The sequence below is a fragment of the Xiphophorus maculatus genome, chromosome 23 (assembly GCF_002775205.1).
Source record: "Xiphophorus maculatus strain JP 163 A chromosome 23, X_maculatus-5.0-male, whole genome shotgun sequence".
NCBI lineage: Eukaryota > Metazoa > Chordata > Actinopteri > Cyprinodontiformes > Poeciliidae > Xiphophorus > Xiphophorus maculatus.
In genome coordinates, this window is record NC_036465.1 from 16,614,388 (window position 1) to 16,633,942 (window position 19,555).

Here is a 19,555-nt window from a genome sequence, read left to right on the forward strand (position 1 = left end):
ATTTGTTCATAATCAAATGTGCGTACTGCTTGTATGACTCCGCTTTCGGAATTTATTGACACATAAGAAGAAACTGGACTACCACTAACCACAGTGTCCTCCAGAAAGTATGATATTTTTGCGTTTTGATTCCAATCTGAATCGCTTGCACTCATACTGAACACTGAACCCCCCGGGTTGTTATTTTCAATTATTACTGCCGAATAATTAGGATTTTCAAAAATGGGCGGATTGTCGTTTACATCAGAGACTTTCAAATACAAAACTGCAGACGAAGAAAGCGATGGAGATCCATGATCCATTGCGGTAATTGTTATATTATATTCAGGAGTCGTTTCTCGATCAAGTGACGCATCTAATAGTAAATTATAATAATCCGTGAGGGAGGACTGTATCTTAAATGGAAAGTTGGATTCAATAGAGCATTTTATTTCCCCGTTTCTGTCAGAATCAGCATCTTTTACATTAAAAACACCCACAGTCGTACCTGGAGGTGCGTCCTCTGAAACTGTGTTTGAGAAGGACATTATGCTAATTACTGGTGAATTATCATTAGCGTCCAAAACGTCGATTGTAACTTTTGTCGCGTCAGTGAGACTTCCCTGGTCTTTTGCGATTACTCTTAATTCATATTTCTTGTCTTTCTCATAATCAATACTATCAACCACAGTTATTCTGCCAGACATGCTGTCAATTTTAAAGGCAAAATTTCTTTTTACATTGGAAAACGAATATGTAACTAAGCCATCAGAACCGCTGTCTGCATCTGAGGCATTTACCGTTGTTATGTACGTGCCTATGGGGGCGTTTTCCACCACAACAGCTTTGTACACTAACTGACTAAATTTAGGAGGATTGTCATTAAAATCTAGAACATTGATCTCAATATTTACTGTTCCGGAGCGCTGCGGAGTTCCTCCATCTACTGCTATCAGCTTTAAAGAGACGTGCGCGTTCAGCTCTCGGTCTAATGACTTCTGTAAAATCATGACAGGAAATTTGACTCCGTCTGCGTTAGAATACTGCTTCAAAGCAAAATGATCATTCGGTGAAAGGACGTAATTTTGCAAGCTATAAATACCCGCATCAGGGTCATAGGCGCTTTCTAAGTCAAAGTGGGATCCTATCGTCGCAGACTCGCTAATTTCTAAATTGATCGCTTTATTTTTGAAGGTCGGCGCATGATCATTCACGTCTAGTATTTCCACAGTGACTCTATGCAGTTCAATTGGATTTTCCAAAATAACTTCAAAGCTGAAACTGCACGGCGTTACCTCTCCACATAGCTGCTCTCTGTCGATTTTCTCATTCACGACTAAAATCCCTTTGTCCGCCTTCAGCTCGGTGTACTGATTGCTCTCTCCGCTCACGATACGGGCACGGCCAGAACGCAGCCTACTCAAATCCAGACCAAGGTCTTGTGCAACATTACCGATAAGGGAACCTTTCTTCATTTCCTCTGGAATCGAATAACGGATTTGGCCGTCAACGGAGAAAGCCATCAAGAGAACAAGAAACAGTTGCCACAGAGGCGTCATGAGCCGCAGAAGCCATTTTCCACATCGATGCTGGTGGGTCTCCATCAGGAAATATGACAATACCGAATTTAGATCCACTTAAGTTAGTCAGGTATGAGCAAGCTGAACAAAAATCAAAATCCTCTGCATCTAGGTCGGACAAAAACGACCACTTCTTGTCTAACGTATCGCTCCGTATAAGCTTATTCAGTATGAGGAGGCTTTTCTCTGTCTCCTTTCTCTCCTCTTCCTCAGTTGCAAAATGTTTTCCTGGCCAACAGCGTCCCTTAGAGTCTGAACAGCGTAAAGAAAATTACATCGGAAGAAACTTTTAACCAAAAGCTGAAATAAAGGTGTATTGGATACATGACTTTAAAGTAAAGCAAAAGCCACATAAGCGCTGCAATTTCATCATATCAGTGAAATATGTTCACAGAAAGCACAAGCTTCACACTATATCTAGCCAAAAGCACATTTAAAAAAATATGCAGTGCTTCTACAATATCCGAAGACAACAATCTGTCAGATGACACCGAAAAAAAAAAAAAAAAAAAAAAAAATATATATATATATATATATATATATATATATATATATATATATATATATATATATATATAAATTGTTGACTTATTAAAGTAAACGAAAAATACAGGCCAAGATTTTGGAAAACACATATTTATTAATAAACAATACGAAAAAAGACATTGAGTTGAACAGTACGATTATAAATGTTAATATAAAAAAAAACCCATCATCTTAGAAAGTAAAAGAGTGTAATAAGCGCATTATTTTTTTTCAGGAATGATATCCTAGGAGAGCTCATCCATCTGCCTCACCCACACGAAACAAATCACAAACTTATTTTCTCCAAAAACGAAGCCATTTTGCAATAAATATGCACACATACAGACAGACAGACTTGTGGCAGGTAACATGACAGCAAGTTGCTTTTGAGGAAAAAAGCTTTCACATTCGCCAACAAAAGCAATACTAATCGCTGTCTCTGGTTCTGAAATTGAAACTCACAGCGACAAATGTAGTTTTTCTACTCATTAGTCTACTGTATATAAGAACAAAGAGGGAGAACAACTAACCTCTAAAGGAGAGTCGGGTTCATCCAGGATGTTCTTCTCACACAGAATCCGTTGCATCGTCCCTGTAGAACTTGGATCCATTATCAACACGTTCTGACTACCAGCTCCGCCAAATTTAATGTCACTCTTTCTGGAGTCAGTCGTTCTGCACACCTCATAATTGTACATATGTGGCAGAGTTCCTGTTCCCATAGTATCTGAGTAACGAGGTGGATAATATGGAATCACAGGGAGGCTGGAGTGATACAGGATGCGAGACTGTCTCCATCTGTAGATCTTCACTGATATAATAACCACCAAACACGTGATGAAGAGGAAGGAAACCACAGCCAGAGCCAACACTAAGTAAAAAGTCAAGTTATCATTGTATTCCTTATCATGTGGAAATTCACTGAACTCCGACAACACTTCAGGGAAGCTGTCCGCCACCGCCACGTTAACAATGACTGTAGCTGAACGAGAGGGCTGCCCGTTGTCCTCCACTATGACAGTCAGTCTTTGTTTCACAGCATCTTTATCAGTCACCTGACGGATAGTTCTTATTTCCCCATTCTGTAAGCCCACTTCAAACAGCGCTCTGTCTGTGGCTTTCTGTAGTTTATAGGTGAGCCAGGCATTCTGTCCAGAGTCCACATCCACAGCCACCACTTTAGTCACTAAGTAGCCCACATCTGCTGAACGAGGAACCATTTCAGCCACCATGGAGCCACCAGTCTGAACTGGGTACAGAATTTGAGGAGGATTATCGTTCTGATCGAGAATATTTAATATAACTGTTGTGTTGCTGCTTAATGGTGGCGAACCTCCATCCTGACCTTTTAGGTGAATGTTTATTTTTTTAATTTGCTCGTAGTCAAATGATCGAACTGCTTGTATAACACCGGTATCTGCATTCACTGATACGTAGGTGGATAAGGGGCTACCATGTAAATCAGTATCAATAAGAAGATAAGACACTCTGGCATTCTGTCCTGAATCAGAGTCATGAGCTTTTAAAGAAAACACTGACAAACCCGGGGAGTTATTTTCCACGATACTAGCTTCATAAAAACCCTTTTCAAATAGAGGGGCGTTATCATTTATGTCTGATATTCTAAGCGTTACAGTCTTGTTCGTAGAAAGCGGCGGAGTTCCTTCATCCACAGCCATAAATGTGATGTTATATTCCGGTTTATGCTCTCTGTCCAGAACACCGTTTGTGACAAGAGTGTAATAGTTTTTAAGCGATGACTGTATTGCGAACGGAATATTGCCATTAACGGAGCAGTCCACTTTTCCATTTTTGCCTGAATCTAAATCTTTAACGTTTATTATAGCAACAGTGGTTCCACTAGGAGAGTTTTCAGGGATCGTATTAGAAAACGAGGTAAGCGTTATTAAAGGCGCATTGTCATTCACATCTATCACCTCAATTATTACGTTCGTGGATGTGCTTTGTCCGCCTTGATCCTTCGCTTGAACCCCAATTTCGTACAATTTATTTTCTTCATAGTCAATCTTTCCCTTAACAGTTAATTCACCGCTGTTTTCATCCAGATGGAAGATCTCGGCAATCTTATTGGACATGTGATTAAAATGATAAGTGACGTGTCCGTTCTTCCCTTCATCTGCGTCTGTTGCGCTCAAGCTCAATACTAAAGATCCTTCTGGAACATTTTCTTTTACAGAAGCCTTAAAATTATGCTGCATAAAAACGGGAGCATTGTCATTTGTGTCTAGAACAGTAACGTGTATTTTTAGGCTTCCTGATCGCTGCGGTTCGCCCCCATCAACAGCAGAGAGGGTTAAAAGTAGTTTTCCGTCCTTTTCTCGATCTAGAGCATCAGAGAGATACAGCTGCGCATATTTGTGGCCATTCGGGCTGGAGAGAACTTTAATGTTGAAATGAGTCGTCGGCTGTAATGCATAACCGTGTAAAGCGTTGATGCCGACATCTCGATCTGTTGCGCTGACTTGTAATATTTCTGTTCCTGGAAGAGCTGATTCCGGTACTTCTACGTGCATTTCCTTTTCATGAAATGTGGGCGCATTGTCGTTAATGTCTAGCACTTCGACCACAACGCTATGCAGCTGCATCGGATTTGTCAGAATCATTTCAAAATTCAGGCTACAGGGCGACGTCTGCCCACAGAGCTGCTCTCTGTCTATCCTGTTTCCCACGACTAGATTCCCTTTGTCTACATCAAGCTTAATGTACTCGCTGCTATCACCGCTAACAATTCGGGCACCACCTAATTTTAATCTTTGAGCGTCGACACCCAAGTCCTCAGCTACATTTCCCACATATGAGCCCTTTCTCATTTCCTCCGGGACGGAGTAGCGGATCTGGCAAACGGTGGATTCGATGAAAAAAACAAGAAGGAAGGCCTGTACTTGCCATTTAACTGCGTGTTCCGTGCTGAAAAAATGCATATTCCCGAAAGAATACGTCCAAATACGAGGGAATCTCCGTCCAAAGTCTGAATTGTCACACAGTGTATAGCCTCTGATTTATTTTCCTATACGATCCAGTCGGGATACACCGCACGCTTCAGTGTAGAAACCGCTGATGAAAATAAAAAGCGAACGTCCTGCCCTCCGCGGAACACTAAGTCAGGCTTCGGAGGTGTAGCGCCTTTTCATAAGCTTTATATTTGCTGCGAAGACTTACAGCGGCCCCCACAGTCTAAAATGAAAATAGTAAATGTGTCAATATAAAAACAAAATGGAAAAAAGGTTAAAAAAAAGAAGCATTAATCTGCGCATTAGTACTATTCAACGTTTGGAGCACTGTGGATACAGTAGTAAAGTTTTTTTTTTCTCCATTATCTAAAGAAGGAGTAAGAAGAGGGAAAAAACAGACAATGTCACCTTAAGCTGGAAAAAAAGTTTGAATTCATATTCTAAACAAACCAGGTATGGACGAAATCCGCTTTGCAAAAAAAAAAAAAAAAAAAAAAATCTCCAGTGTTTGAATTTTTGAAGTGTTAATTTGGATGTAGAAAATAAACAGAAAATTAAAAAGTGGAAGAGAGTATCAATGAATATTGTTACATTATTAATCTGAAACTTCATGGAACCAAATACATACATCAAAAACATTTTTAAATGAACTTAACGTGAATTAAATATATCTGATTTACATAAATAAACTTCACTGGCACTTGAACAACACTTTAAAAAAGCATTTTATTGCTGTTGAACAATAAAATGCTCAAAGGCAAACTGTATCAGTTGATGAGGATAACTAACCTCTAGAGGAGAGTCAGGATCATCCAGGATGCTCTTCTCGCTCTGCATCCTCTGCAGAGTGTCTCTAGAACTGGGATCCATTATCAACACGTTCTGACTACCAGCTCTTCCGAATTTACAGTCACTCTTTCTGGAGTCAGTCGTTCTGCAAACCTCATAATTGTACACATGTGGCAGAGTTCCTGTTCCCAAAGTGTCTGAGTAACGAGGTGGATAATATGGAATCACAGGGAGGCTGGAGTGATACAGGATGCGAGACTGTCTCCATCTGTAGATCTTCACTGATATAATAACCACTAAACACGTGATGAAGAGGAAGGAAACCACAGCCAGAGCCAACACTAAGTAAAAAGTCAGGTTGTCATTGTATTCCTTATTGTGTGGAAATTCACTGAACTCCGACAACACTTCAGGGAAGCTGTCCGCCACCGCCACGTTAACAATGACTGTAGCTGAACGAGAGGGCTGCCCGTTGTCCTCCACTATGACAGTCAGTCTTTGTTTCACAGCATCTTTATCAGTCACCTGACGGATAGTTCTTATTTCTCCATTCTGTAAGCCCACTTCAAACAGCGCTCTGTCTGTGGCTTTCTGTAGTTTATAGGAGAGCCAGGCATTCTGTCCAGAGTCCACATCCACAGCCACCACTTTAGTCACCAGGTAGCCCACATCTGCTGAACGAGGAACCATTTCAGCCACCATGGAGCCACCAGTCTGGACTGGGTACAGAACCTGAGGTGGATTATCGTTCTTGTCCTGAACTACTATTTTAAGTGTAGCAACTGAGCTCAGAGGAGGGGATCCAGCATCCCGAGCACTTATGTTAAACTCAAAACACTTTATCTGCTCATAATCAAACGATTTCACAGCCTGTATGACACCACTATCTGAGTTCACTGATACTAAATTTGTGAGAGTTATTCCATTTATCTGTCTTTCCTCTAAAAAGTAAGACAACCTCGCATTTTGACCCCAATCTGCATCAGTAGCGCTGACTGTAAACACGGAGCATCCAGGTGAGTTGTTTTCTGGTATGCTCATTGTGTATTCTGATTGACTAAACTGAGGTGGGTTGTCATTCACATCAGAAACTTTTACGTTCATGTTTTTGGTACTAGAAAGAGGTGGAAAACCCTGGTCAGACACAGTCATGGTGATATTATACTCTGGGTTAGTTTCTCTGTCTAAGGTACTTTCGGTCACTATAGTGTAATATCCCGTCAGAGAGGACTCAATTTTAAAAGGTATGTCAGAGTTAATGGAACACCTGACAAGACCATTTCTTTCAGAGTCTTCATCATCCACGTTAACTACAGCTATAGTTGTGCCTGGGGGAGAGTCCTCTGAAATTAAATTTGAAAATGACATGAGCTGTATTGTAGGTGCGTTGTCATTTTCATCAATTACTTGAATGATAACCTTACACGTATCTGAGTATCCCCCGTGGTCACTCGCCTGAACGTTTAGTTGAAATGTTTTAGACTTTTCAAAGTCCACCTTACCTAAAACCTTAATCTCACCTGTTGCAACATTTACATCGAAGAGCTGCTTCGCCTCTTTTCCGACATGAGGGATGGAGAACGTCACCTCGCCGTTAACTCCTTTATCTGCGTCATCTGCCTCCACTGTTGTGACCACTGTTCCTTCAGGAGAGTTCTCCCTCACCTCGGCTTTATACACTGACTGACGGCACACTGGAGCATTGTCATTAGCATCTAGCACAGTGATATGGATGCTGACTGTTCCTGATCTGCGTGGTTCGCCCCCATCAGAGGCTGTCAGCACCAGCGTGTGCGTGTCTTCCTTCTCTCGATCCAGAGCGTTTTGTAAAACAATTTCAATGAACGTGCCTCCATCGGGTTGGTTCTGCACTTCCAATTTAAAATGGTCTAAAGGTTTCAAAACATATCTTTGAATGTCGTTTATGCCAACATCCGGGTCATCTGCGCTCACCAGAGAGAAACGAGTCCCGGGCGCAACACTTTCAACGATTTTTAGGTTTATTTCTTTCTTTTGAAAGGACGGACTGTTATCATTGACATCTACCACCTCTACTGTAACCCGGTAAAGCTGAATAGGGTTTTCTAAAATTACCTCGAAGCTGAAGCTACAGGGCGTCGTCTTTCCGCACAGCTCTTCTCGGTCAATTCGCTCTTTAATGACAAGAATGCCTTTCTCTCGGTTTAAATCCACGTACTGCTGGCTGTCTTTTGTAATAATACGAGCATTACCTCCCACAAGCCTCTGCAAATCCAAGCCCAAATCCCTGGCAATGTTTCCAACAAAAGAGCCCTCTGATTGTTCCTCCGGTACGGAATACCGAGCCTGGGCCGTTACCGAGCTCATCTTTAAAAGACAAAGGAGAGCAACCAGCGCTTGCATTCGGTCTCTGGCAGCGGGTATCCACGCACAAAACATCACGAATCCAAATGCGCTCAAGCAGATATCCCTTCCGGGTTAAACGGTGTAAAGAAAATCCAGAAATTTAAAACGGGCGATGTTTTCAGGAAGGAGCAATCAGAAGAGATTAGACGATGAAAAATCTGGAGGTCTGTGCGTCGACTTGTGAAACACTGAATGTCAGGGAAAGGAGGTGGACTGCTGCAATCTTGATTTGCACAGGGCTTCAGTGATGTATCAACAGCGGCACTCAGAGTCCAGTCAGTGTAATAATTTATACTGAGTAGAAGGAAGATTTGTTCACCGTATTAAGAAAATAAGAAAGCTTTATGATTACAAGAGGGACCGTAGAGACATAATAAATTGCTAGAGTGTTACATATTAACCAAAATCCTTAAATTAAATAAATGCACAGTATAAATTAATGAATAATTACAAGATAATAGTAATAACAACAACAACGATAAAGATGCCACCGTTATACGAGGAAATAATACAGAATTTAAACCAGTAATAGTGTGGAGATACAGTCCAAGCTGCTGTGCATTTATTTATTTATTAGTTCATGCAACAGTACACTCAACAGTTTCCTTTAGATACAAGGTTTTCCTCTAAATAACACAACTTGATTTCTTAGTTTTTATTTTCTTATGTTTCATTTTTAATATATAATGTATAAAGTGAAAAAGTGATTAAAAAAAAAGCCTATTTCAGGAATAATCCTTGAGAAAATGTCATTTTGTTTTACTTCGGTGCGAGTTCAACTTTTACTCTGTTACAGTAGGAAACGTGAAATGTTGTGGTAGATTAAAAAAAATATAGAAGCCCAAGCATTTTGTAGTAATACTAACACCTGATTTAGTGCTAATTTAGAAAAAAACTGAATTTTATGTGAATGACCTAAAATAAATCTACAATAAAAAAAAAGTAGTTCAGGATTTCTTTTTTCTAAAATTACCAACTGATTCCTGCAGCACCATGGAGAGCGACATAAGATAAAAGCCGATATTCGTGTAAATTGGGAAATTCCTACAAAGAAATAGTGTTAAAAGGTTTAACACTCACCAAAGTCAGCGTCTGCAAGGTATGTTTTGTAAGATGCTCTTGCGGTGTATCCGTTTCAAGTCCATCGACACTCACTAAGCTTTGATTCCTTGGTTGCATGTCACTTTTTCTGGACTCAGTCGTCCTGCACACCTCGTAATTGTACACGTGTGGCAGAGTTCCTGTTCCCATAGTGTCTGAGTAACGAGGTGGATAATATGGAATCACAGGGAGGCTGGAGTGATACAGGATGCGAGACTGTCTCCATCTGTAGATCTTCACTGATATAATAACCACTAAACACGTGATGAAGAGGAAGGAAACCACAGCCAGAGCCAACACTAAGTAAAAAGTCAGGTTGTCATTGTATTCCTTATCGTGTGGAAATTCACTGAACTCCGACAACAGTTCAGGGAAGCTGTCCGCCACCGCCACGTTAACAATGACTGTAGCTGAACGAGAGGGCTGCCCGTTGTCCTCCACTATGACAGTCAGTCTTTGTTTCACAGCATCTTTATCAGTCACCTGACGGATAGTTCTGATTTCTCCATTCTGTAAGCCCACTTCAAACAGCGCTCTGTCTGTGGCTTTCTGTAGTTTATAGGAGAGCCAGGCATTCTGTCCAGAGTCCACATCCACAGCCACCACTTTAGTCACCAGGTAGCCCACATCTGCTGAACGAGGAACCATTTCAGCCACCATGGAGCCACCAGTCTGGACTGGATACAGAACCTGGGGTGGATTATCGTTCTGGTCCTGGATCAGGATTTTCACAGTCACGTTGCTGCTGAGTGGAGGAGAGCCTCCATCTTGTGCTTTCACAATAAAAACTAACTCTTTAATTTGTTCATAATCAAATGAGCGTACCGCCTGTATGACTCCACTTTCTACATTTACAGAAACATATTCAGTTATTGGTGACCCAGCAAACGTTATGTGATCCAACGTGTAGGATATACGAGCGTTTTGATTCTCATCCGGGTCTTTAGCTGACAGTGCAAGAACCGAGACACCGGGGGAATTATTCTCTCCTATAAAAGCGTTGTAAGCAGTTTGTGAAAAAACTGGCGCGTTATCGTTCACATCAGACACTTTTAAATTAAAGATTCTTTTAGCTGAGAGCGGGGGTTTTCCGCTGTCAGAGGCAATGACGGTGATATTATATTCTAAAACACTTTCACGGTCTAATAGAGAATCTGTTGTCAAAGTATAGTAATTTCTTAAATTAGACTTTATCCTAAAAGGAGCATTCCCTTCGATCTCGCAGCTCACCTGTCCATTATCACCCGAATCCAGATCTTTTACATTAATGATACCAACAGTTGTCCCAGGAGGAGAATCCTCTGACACGGGACTAGTAAAGGACATCACGTTTATGACAGGGGCGTTATCATTTACATCGATAACTTCAATAATCACTTTACTGGAATCGGTGAGACCGCCTTGATCCTTTGCATCAATTCGAATTTCATACTTTTTATCCTTTTCGAAATCTATGTCTCCCGCGACAGATAACACCCCAGAATGCGGATCAATGGACAACAATTCAGCGATGTTGCTCTTTGCGTTTGAAACGGAATATGTGATGTGACCATTCGTTCCGCTGTCTGCGTCTGTAGCATTGACAGTAACAATATGAGTGCCAGCTGCCGCATTTTCCGTGACAGTTGTCTTATACACGGACTGGTTAAAAACGGGCGCATTATCATTTGCATCTAAAACCTTTATATCTATATTCACCGTACCAGATCTTTGTGGATTGCCACCGTCGAGTGCCATAAGTCTTAAAGATAAATGCGGTGTCGCTTCTCGGTCAAGTTGCTTCTGCAGAACCATCTCTGCATATTTACTCCCCTCCGGACTGACATGCTGCTTTAAAACGAAATTTTCGTTCGGGGTTAAAATATAATTTTGCAAGCCATTAACGCCAACGTCAGGATCCTCCGCGCTGTCCAACACAAACCGCGCTCCGAGATTAGCGGACTCACTGATCTCTAGCATAATGTGTGCTTTCTTAAACACGGGGCTATGATCATTCACATCCAGCACTTCAATTGTTACGGGATGCAGCTCCATCGGGTTTTCTAAAATCACTTCAAAGCTGAAACTGCACGAAGCTGCCTCTCCGCAAAGCTGCTCTCGGTCTATCCTTTCACTCACTACGAGAGTCCCTTTGTCTACCTTCAGCTCGGTGTACTGGACGCTCTCTCCGGTCACGATGCGGGCCCGACCAGCACGGAGTCTTTTCAGGTCCAAACCTAAATCCTGCGCTATATGACCGATAAGAGAGTCCTTCTTCATCTCCTCTGGAATAGAGTAGCGGATGTGTCCAGAAACCGTATGGGATGAACAAAACAGCAAAACAGCTTGTATCCACTGAAAGCAGAAAAGAAAACGCCATTTCCGAGAGGGCTGCTGAAACGCCATTATTGTGAGATTAAACTCTGAGAACAGACGAAGGGGGAAAAAAAATCGTCAAAGAAAGATTTTTCAAGCCTTTTCCAGTATCCGCTCCTTCACATTAAATCTATTTTCTTAACAAACAAGAAAAACAAAGAGTTGGTGTATTATTTCCCATAAATTTCCATTTCCTAACGACTGCAGCGCTTGCAGTCATCAGCCCTTGCAGGATCTCACACAACAACACCCACAACAGAGGACGACACACGAAACTGTTGTATTTTATCTTGTTAAACAGCGTCACCTACAGACAAAATATGAACACTAATAACTTGACTTAGGATGAGCGAAAAAAAAAGGAGTAAAAGAAAAAAAATGAAGATGAAATTTACGATACTGACGAGGATTAATGACGGTGATATTACTATAATAATAATAATAATAATAATAATAATAATAATAATAATAATTATTATTATTATTATTATTATTATTATTATTATTATTACTATTATACAGTGTACAACATTGCATAAAAATGACTTATAGCTTTACCTATAAGGTATTTAAAAACCGGTACTGCACACTCAGAAAACATCAGTGAAAGAGGAGCTGTCCTTACTGTGGTGCTGAAAACATGTGCATTTTACTCATATGCAATTAACTACATGCAACATTTATTCATCGAGATAACATAAACGCTCATTAGTATGTAGTAATCTCAGCTGCTCACCTCTAGAGGAGAGTCGGGTTCATCCAGGATGCTCTTCTCACTCTGTATCCTCTGCATAGTCCCGGTAGAACTGGGATCCATCATCAGTATGTTTTGACTAGCAGCTCTTCCGAACTTAATGTCACTCTTTCTAGAGTCAGTTGTTCTGCAAACCTCGTAATTGTACACATGTGGCAGAGTTCCTGTTCCCAAAGTGTCTGAGTAACGAGGTGGATAATATGGAATCACAGGGAGGCTGGAGTGATACAGGATGCGAGACTGTCTCCATCTGTAGATCTTCACTGATATAATAACCACTAAACACGTGATGAAGAGGAAGGAAACCACAGCCAGAGCCAACACTAAGTAAAAAGTCAGATTATCATTGTATTCCTTATCGTGTGGAAATTCACTGAACTCCGACAACACTTCAGGGAAGCTGTCCGCCACCGCCACGTTAACAATGACTGTAGCTGAACGAGAGGGCTGCCCGTTGTCCTCCACTATGACAGTCAGTCTTTGTTTCACAGCATCTTTATCAGTCACCTGACGGATAGTTCTGATTTCTCCATTCTGTAAGCCCACTTCAAACAGCGCTCTGTCTGTGGCTTTCTGTAGTTTATAGGAGAGCCAGGCATTCTGTCCAGAGTCCACATCCACAGCCACCACTTTGGTCACCAGGTAGCCCACATCTGCTGAACGAGGAACCATTTCAGCCACCATGGAGCCACCAGTCTGGACTGGATAGAGAACCTGAGGTGGATTATCGTTCTGGTCCTGGATAAATAATGTCACAGTCACGTTGCTGCTGAGTGGAGGAGAGCCTCCATCCTGCGCTTTGACAACAAAAACGATCTCTTTAATCTGTTCATAATCAAATGTGCCAATTGCCTGTGCAACTCCAGTTTCTACATTTAAGGAAACATATCTAGATACTGGAGAACCGCCAATATTCGTGTCCTCTAAAATATAGGATATACGAGAATTTTGGTTCTCATCAGGATCTTTGGCTTTCAACGTAATAAAAGGCAAACCCGGGGAGTTATTCTCTTTTATATAGGCTGTATAAACAGTTTGTGAAAAAACTGGAGCGTTGTCATTCACATCAGAAACTTTTAAATTAAACGTAATTTGGGCTGAGAGAGGAGGTATCCCACCATCTGTAGCAATAACACTGACGTTATATTCTAAAACTGTTTCTCGGTCTAATACAGAATCTGTTATTAGAGTGTAATATTTTCTTAAATTTGATTTCATTTTAAAAGGCGCATTCCCGTCAATTTTACAGCTCACCTGTCCATTATCACCGGAATCCAAGTCTTTTACATTAATGATACCAATAGTTGTTCCAGGAGGAGAATCCTCTGACACGGTATTAGTGAATGACATCACACTTATGACAGGGGCGTTATCATTTACATCAATCACTTCAATAATCACTTTACTGGAATCTGTCAATCCGCCCTGATCTTTTGCGTCAATTCTTAGTTCGAACTTTTTTTCTTTTTCATAATCAATGTCACCATTTATGTAAATTATTCCAGTAATTTCATCTATTCGAAATAAATTATTTAGACCACTTTTGTGATCTGAAAAATGGTACGTGATCATACTGTTGGACCCGAAGTCTGCGTCGCTAGCATTAACAGTGGTGACGTAAGTGTCTTTAGGAGACATTTCCGTCACCACAGCTTTATACACAGACTGATTGAAAACAGGCGCATTATCGTTAGCGTCAAGAACAGCAACATTAATATTTACGGTGCCAGATCTCTGAGGTGTTCCTCCGTCCACAGCGATCAGTTTCAGCGACAGATTCGGGTTTGCTTCTCTGTCTAAAGGCTTCTGAAGCACCATCTCTGCGTATTTCTTTCCGTCTGCATTTGAATGTTGCTTGAGAACAAAGTGATCATTTTCACTCAGTAAATATTCTCTCAAACCGTTCACACCCACATCGGGGTCTTCTGAACGAGTTAATGAAAAACGCGCTCCAGTTGTAGCCGACTCGCTAATGTCAAAATTGATTTGATCGGTTTCAAAAATGGGCGAATGATCATTTATGTCTGTAATCTCGACCGTAATCTGATGCAGCTCCATAGGATTCTCTAAAATCATCTCAAAACTGAAACTGCACGGCGTTGTGTCGCCACAAAGCTGCTCTCGGTCGATTCTCTCCTTTACTGCTAAAATCCCTTTGTCCGCGTTCAGCTCGGTGTACTGGACGCTTTCTGCACTCACGATACGGGCATGACCGGAACGCAGTCTTTTCAGATCCAAACCGAGGTCTTGTGCTACATTACCGATCAGTGAGCCTTTCTTCATTTCCTCTGGGATCGAATATCTGATATGTCCGGTAACAACCGGGCTGAGGTGACACAGGAGAAAAAAATGAAATAATTTATGTCCGAATCCATCACGCCATTTCACCCAACCCCTATGCCGTTTTCCACAAGCCATGGCAAAAGCCGAAACAAGCAAAAATAATAAAGAATGTTGTAAAACGATAAAACAGCGTTTTTTGTGTGAAAATGAAAAAAAAAAATAGGAGTTGTAGCTTTTTAATATCCTTTCCTATTTCTTCGTTGAAGTGTCTTTAATGCTGTGATTGTCCGCACAGATGAGGGAAACTGTAGGCTCTCCTCTCATTGGCCACAGTAAGGGGGGGGGGGGGGGGGGGGGGATGTGATGTAACATTTTAGAAGACATGCATTGACCAACAGCGTCACTTAGAGTCCAGAATGAGCACCATGCGGATTAAAGTAGACATTCTTAAAGGTTAACATGGTCTATTACTTCTTTATTAATAATAAAGACAAAGACAATCACCTTCAAAAGAGCTTTTGATTAACTGAAAATGATACTGGTAAACATGTATCCTTCAAGTTTAACTTAGGATAAAAAGTTCCACTTTTTAAATAAACAAATGCACAAAAAAAAATCACTTAAGTTTTCATTCTTTCTGGATCATTGATATGTCGTGGAACTCCACAAAAATTAAAACTCTTCAGTATATTGTTGAATTAATGTTCCACATCATGCCTGCCTTAGACAATACAATCAAGAAAATAATGAGAGTTCTCATTTATATTAGAGGCATCCTCAAGTACTCTAAAATTAGTTCACACACAAATGAATTGGATTATTTGACTGAATATTTTTATTTTTTATTTTTTTTGCCAAAGACGAACTTTTCTTTTGTTGTTCCATGTTTTAATGAGTCATTTTATCAAGATAGATGAATTTCTTAAATACAACAAAATCACTAATGTTGGCAATTTTAGCATAACCTGAATTGCTAAATAAATTAACTGCATTCAAATATATTTTACATCAAGTGCCCAAAACTCCCACAAGATAAATGCAAGAACAGAGTGAGCTCATCATTTTAATTTTCACTCATAAACCCTAGAGCGTAACAAAAACCTGTCATCTTGTGATGAGACTATTAAACCACAATTTGACCTTAATTATCAGGAAATTGACAAATAAAACGATTACAAAACATTTGTTTCAGCTCCGACCCTGATATTTAGCACACTGGGGTCAGAAGGAGTGGGATTATGCAATTTTGCAATCACATAAGAATATGGAAAAGGACCTGACTTAAAAGTACATCACCACAATACCTGCTGTAATATTCTTACAGAATCTCTTCAGATATTCAGATAAAATTAATATCAAAGGCTGCTAAAAGTAACATTACACCAGACAGTGTTCCTCTCTGAACACTAACAAATAAAGAATCCTTGAGCCAAAGAAAAGCTTTTTTATTTGCTAAGGAGATTCAGCAGGATTGGTTACTTCCTACCCTACCAACATCACTAAAAGATCTTTAGGTGATAACAAAGTAGTTGGAGCAGTCTTTCTAGGTATGAAAAGAAGCCAATGACACAATGAATCATGAGATGAACATAAACAAAATAAAAAATGCATCTTCTCCACGAAAGCAATGAACTGGTTGAGTTAAAAAACAAAAAAAGAAACAGAACGGAGCATCAGAGTTAATGGAATGAAATCAAACCTTCAAAATTGCACAATAACAATTACACAAGATTCCATATCACCTTTTTTACTTATATACATCAGTGATATATGCAGAGGCCTCCATTATGTATGTGTCTGAATCAAAATTGCATCAAAAGGATCTCAATGTGTTATACAAAATGAAGCAGTCTGTAGAAATGTCACTGTTATGATGGACAAAATAGAAATCTTAAAAGTGGATGAGTGTAAATACATGGATGTCATTTTGGCAGGAAGGGTTGATGAAGAAAAACTAAGGACAGAACTAGCCAAAGTCACTAACCTCTAGAGGAGACTCAGGTTCATCCAGAATGCTCTTCTCATTCTTTATCCGCTGCATCGTCCCAATAGAAGTAGGGTCCATTAGCAAAACGTTCTGACTGCTAGTTGGGCCAAACTTAATGTCACTCTTTCTGGAGTCAGTCGTCCTGCACGCCTCGTAATTGTATACGTGTGGCAGAGTTCCTGTTCCCATAGTGTCTGAGTAGCGAGGTGGATAATATGGAATCACAGGGAGGCTGGAGTGATACAGGATGCGAGACTGTCTCCATCTGTAGATCTTCACTGATATAATAACCACTAAACACGTGATGAAGAGGAAGGAAACCACAGCCAGAGCCAACACTAAGTAAAAAGTCAGATTATCATTGTATTCCTTATCGTGTGGAAATTCACTGAACTCCGACAACACTTCAGGGAAGCTGTCCGCCACCGCCACGTTAACAATGACTGTAGCTGAATGAGAGGGCTGCCCGTTGTCCTCCACTATGACAGTCAGTCTTTGTTTCACAGCATCTTTATCAGTCACCTGACGGATAGTTCTTATTTCTCCATTCTGTAAGCCCACTTCAAACAGCGCTCTGTCTGTGGCTTTCTGTAGTTTATAGGAGAGCCAGGCATTCTGTCCAGAGTCCACATCCACAGCCACCACTTTAGTCACCAGGTAGCCCACATCTGCTGAACGAGGAACCATTTCAGCCACCATGGAGCCACCAGTCTGGACTGGGTACAGAACCTGAGGAGGATTATCGTTCTGATCCTGGATGATCAGTTTCACAGTCACATTGCTGCTGAGAGGAGGAGAACCTCCATCTTGTGCTTTAACGACAAAAACAAGCTCTTTAAGTTGTTCATAGTCAAATGAACGTGCCGCCAGTACGACTCCAGTCTCTGCATTTACAGAAACATATTCGGAAACTGACGATCCTGCAATATTTTTGCCTTCTAAAATATAGGAAATGCGAGCATTCCGATTCTCATCGGGATCATTGGCTTTCAGAGTGAGGACAGAAACACCTGGGGAGTTATTCTCTGTAATAAATGCAGTATAAACTCTTTCTGGAAATACCGGAGCATTGTCATTCACATCAGACACTTTAATATTAAATATTCTTTGAGCAGAAAGAGGTGGTGCTCCACTGTCTGTTGCGACAACAGTGATATTATATTCTGAAACCATTTCACGGTCTAAGACTGAATCTGTTGTCAAGGTGTAATAGTTTCTTAGATTAGACTTGATCTTAAAAGGAGCTGTCCCTTCAATTCTACAGCTCACCTGTCCGTTATCACCTGAATCCAGGTCTTTCACATTTATAATGCCAATTGTTGTTCCAGGAGGAGAATCCTCTGATACAGGACTGGTAAATGACATCACGCTTATGGCGGGAGCATTATCATTTACATCAACTACTTCAATTATCACCTTGCTAGTATCTGTAAGACCTCCTTGATCCTTTGCGTGTATCTGAAGCTCAAACTTCTTATCTTTTTCAAAATCAATAAACCCCGTAGTTAAAACGACGCCACTTTTCTCATCAATCTTAAATAAATCTCCAAGAGAGTTAGAAAGGTCTGAAAAATAATATGTCACGACACTATTTGATCCAACATCGGCGTCACTAGCATTGACAGTCGTAACGTAAGTGCTTTTTAGGGCATTTTCTGTCACTGTAGCTTTATATAAAGTCTGATTAAATACAGGTGCGTTATCGTTAGCATCAAGAACAACAACATCAATATTTACGGTACCAGATCTCTGAGGGGTTCCACCGTCCACAGCGATCAGCTTTAGAGAGAGGCTGGGGTTTGTCTCTCTGTCTAAAGGCTTCTGAAGCACCATCTCCGCGTATTTCTTTCCCTCTGCATTTGAATGTTGCTTCAGGACAAAATTATCATCATCATTCAAGATATATTCTTTCATTCCATTCACACCGACATCCAGGTCTTCTGCAGTTGCTAATGGAAAACGCGCACCCACAGAAGCAATTTCGCTTATTTCAAAACGCATGCTATCTCTTTTGAACGTCGGAGAGTTATCGTTTATATCTGTAATCTCGACCATAATCTGATGCAGCTCCATCGGATTCTCTAAAATCATCTCAAACGTGAAACTACACGGCGTTGTGTCACCACAAAGCTGTTCTCGGTCGATTCTCTCCTTTACTGCTAAAACCCCTTTGTCTGGCTTCAGCTCCACGTACTGGATGCTCTCTCCGCTGACAATGCGGGCCCGACCCGAACGGAGCCTTTTCAGATCCAAACCGAGGTCCTGCGCGACATTACCGATCAGTGAGCCTTTTTTCATCTCTTCTGGGATCGAATATCTCATATGTCCGGTAACAAAATGGCAGATGTAACAAAAGAACATAAGATGCAGCAATATTTGTCCGCAGCAAAAACGCCATTTTACCGATTCTGGGTACTGTTTGATTCCAGGCGACATAGCGAGGAAGAAAACAAAAATGTTTCTTAGGCTGCTATCCACACACTTAAAATATCCAAAAGTACAACAGGGAAACGAGTTTCTTTTAGGTTTCAGTTCTTGTACCGTCGCCTGAATTTACAGAGAAATCTAGTCCTCCCCTTTCTCCTACACACAAGGAGAGTACGGTAGTGAAATGCGCGGTCATATATGAGGGGATATGTTTATTGAACAACAGCGTCGCTCAGAGTTCAGAGTCAGGAAACACAAAGAGAGCTTTAAAATTGCCTTAAAAGGACTGATTAAATTCCGTTGAATCAGAATAAAAGCAATGAAAATTTATTAATGTAAATCATCAAATATAAAATGATGCGACTATGAGACGTAAACAGTGGCATCTAAATGCAATAAATCCATTTCGTTTTGAAAT

At 40.7% G+C, this 19,555-nt stretch overlaps 1 protein-coding gene across 26 annotated transcripts in view; it reads right to left on the reverse strand.

Annotated features, from left to right (window-relative positions):
• Positions 1–19,555, reverse strand: part of LOC102232233 (protocadherin gamma-C5-like) — a 255,082-nt gene that overhangs the window by 129,563 nt on the left and 105,964 nt on the right. For 2 of the 26 annotated variants that reach the window (XM_023328463.1, XM_023328435.1), the window contains exon 1: positions 2,615–5,190. The exons of 20 other annotated variants lie outside the window; for them this stretch is intronic. In XM_023328463.1, the coding sequence (XP_023184231.1) occupies positions 2,615–5,026 (2,412 nt within the window). In that variant the 5' untranslated portion in view covers positions 5,027–5,190. 4 more of the 26 variants (XM_023328429.1, XM_023328439.1, XM_023328470.1 and 1 more) reach the window with 4 other exon arrangements.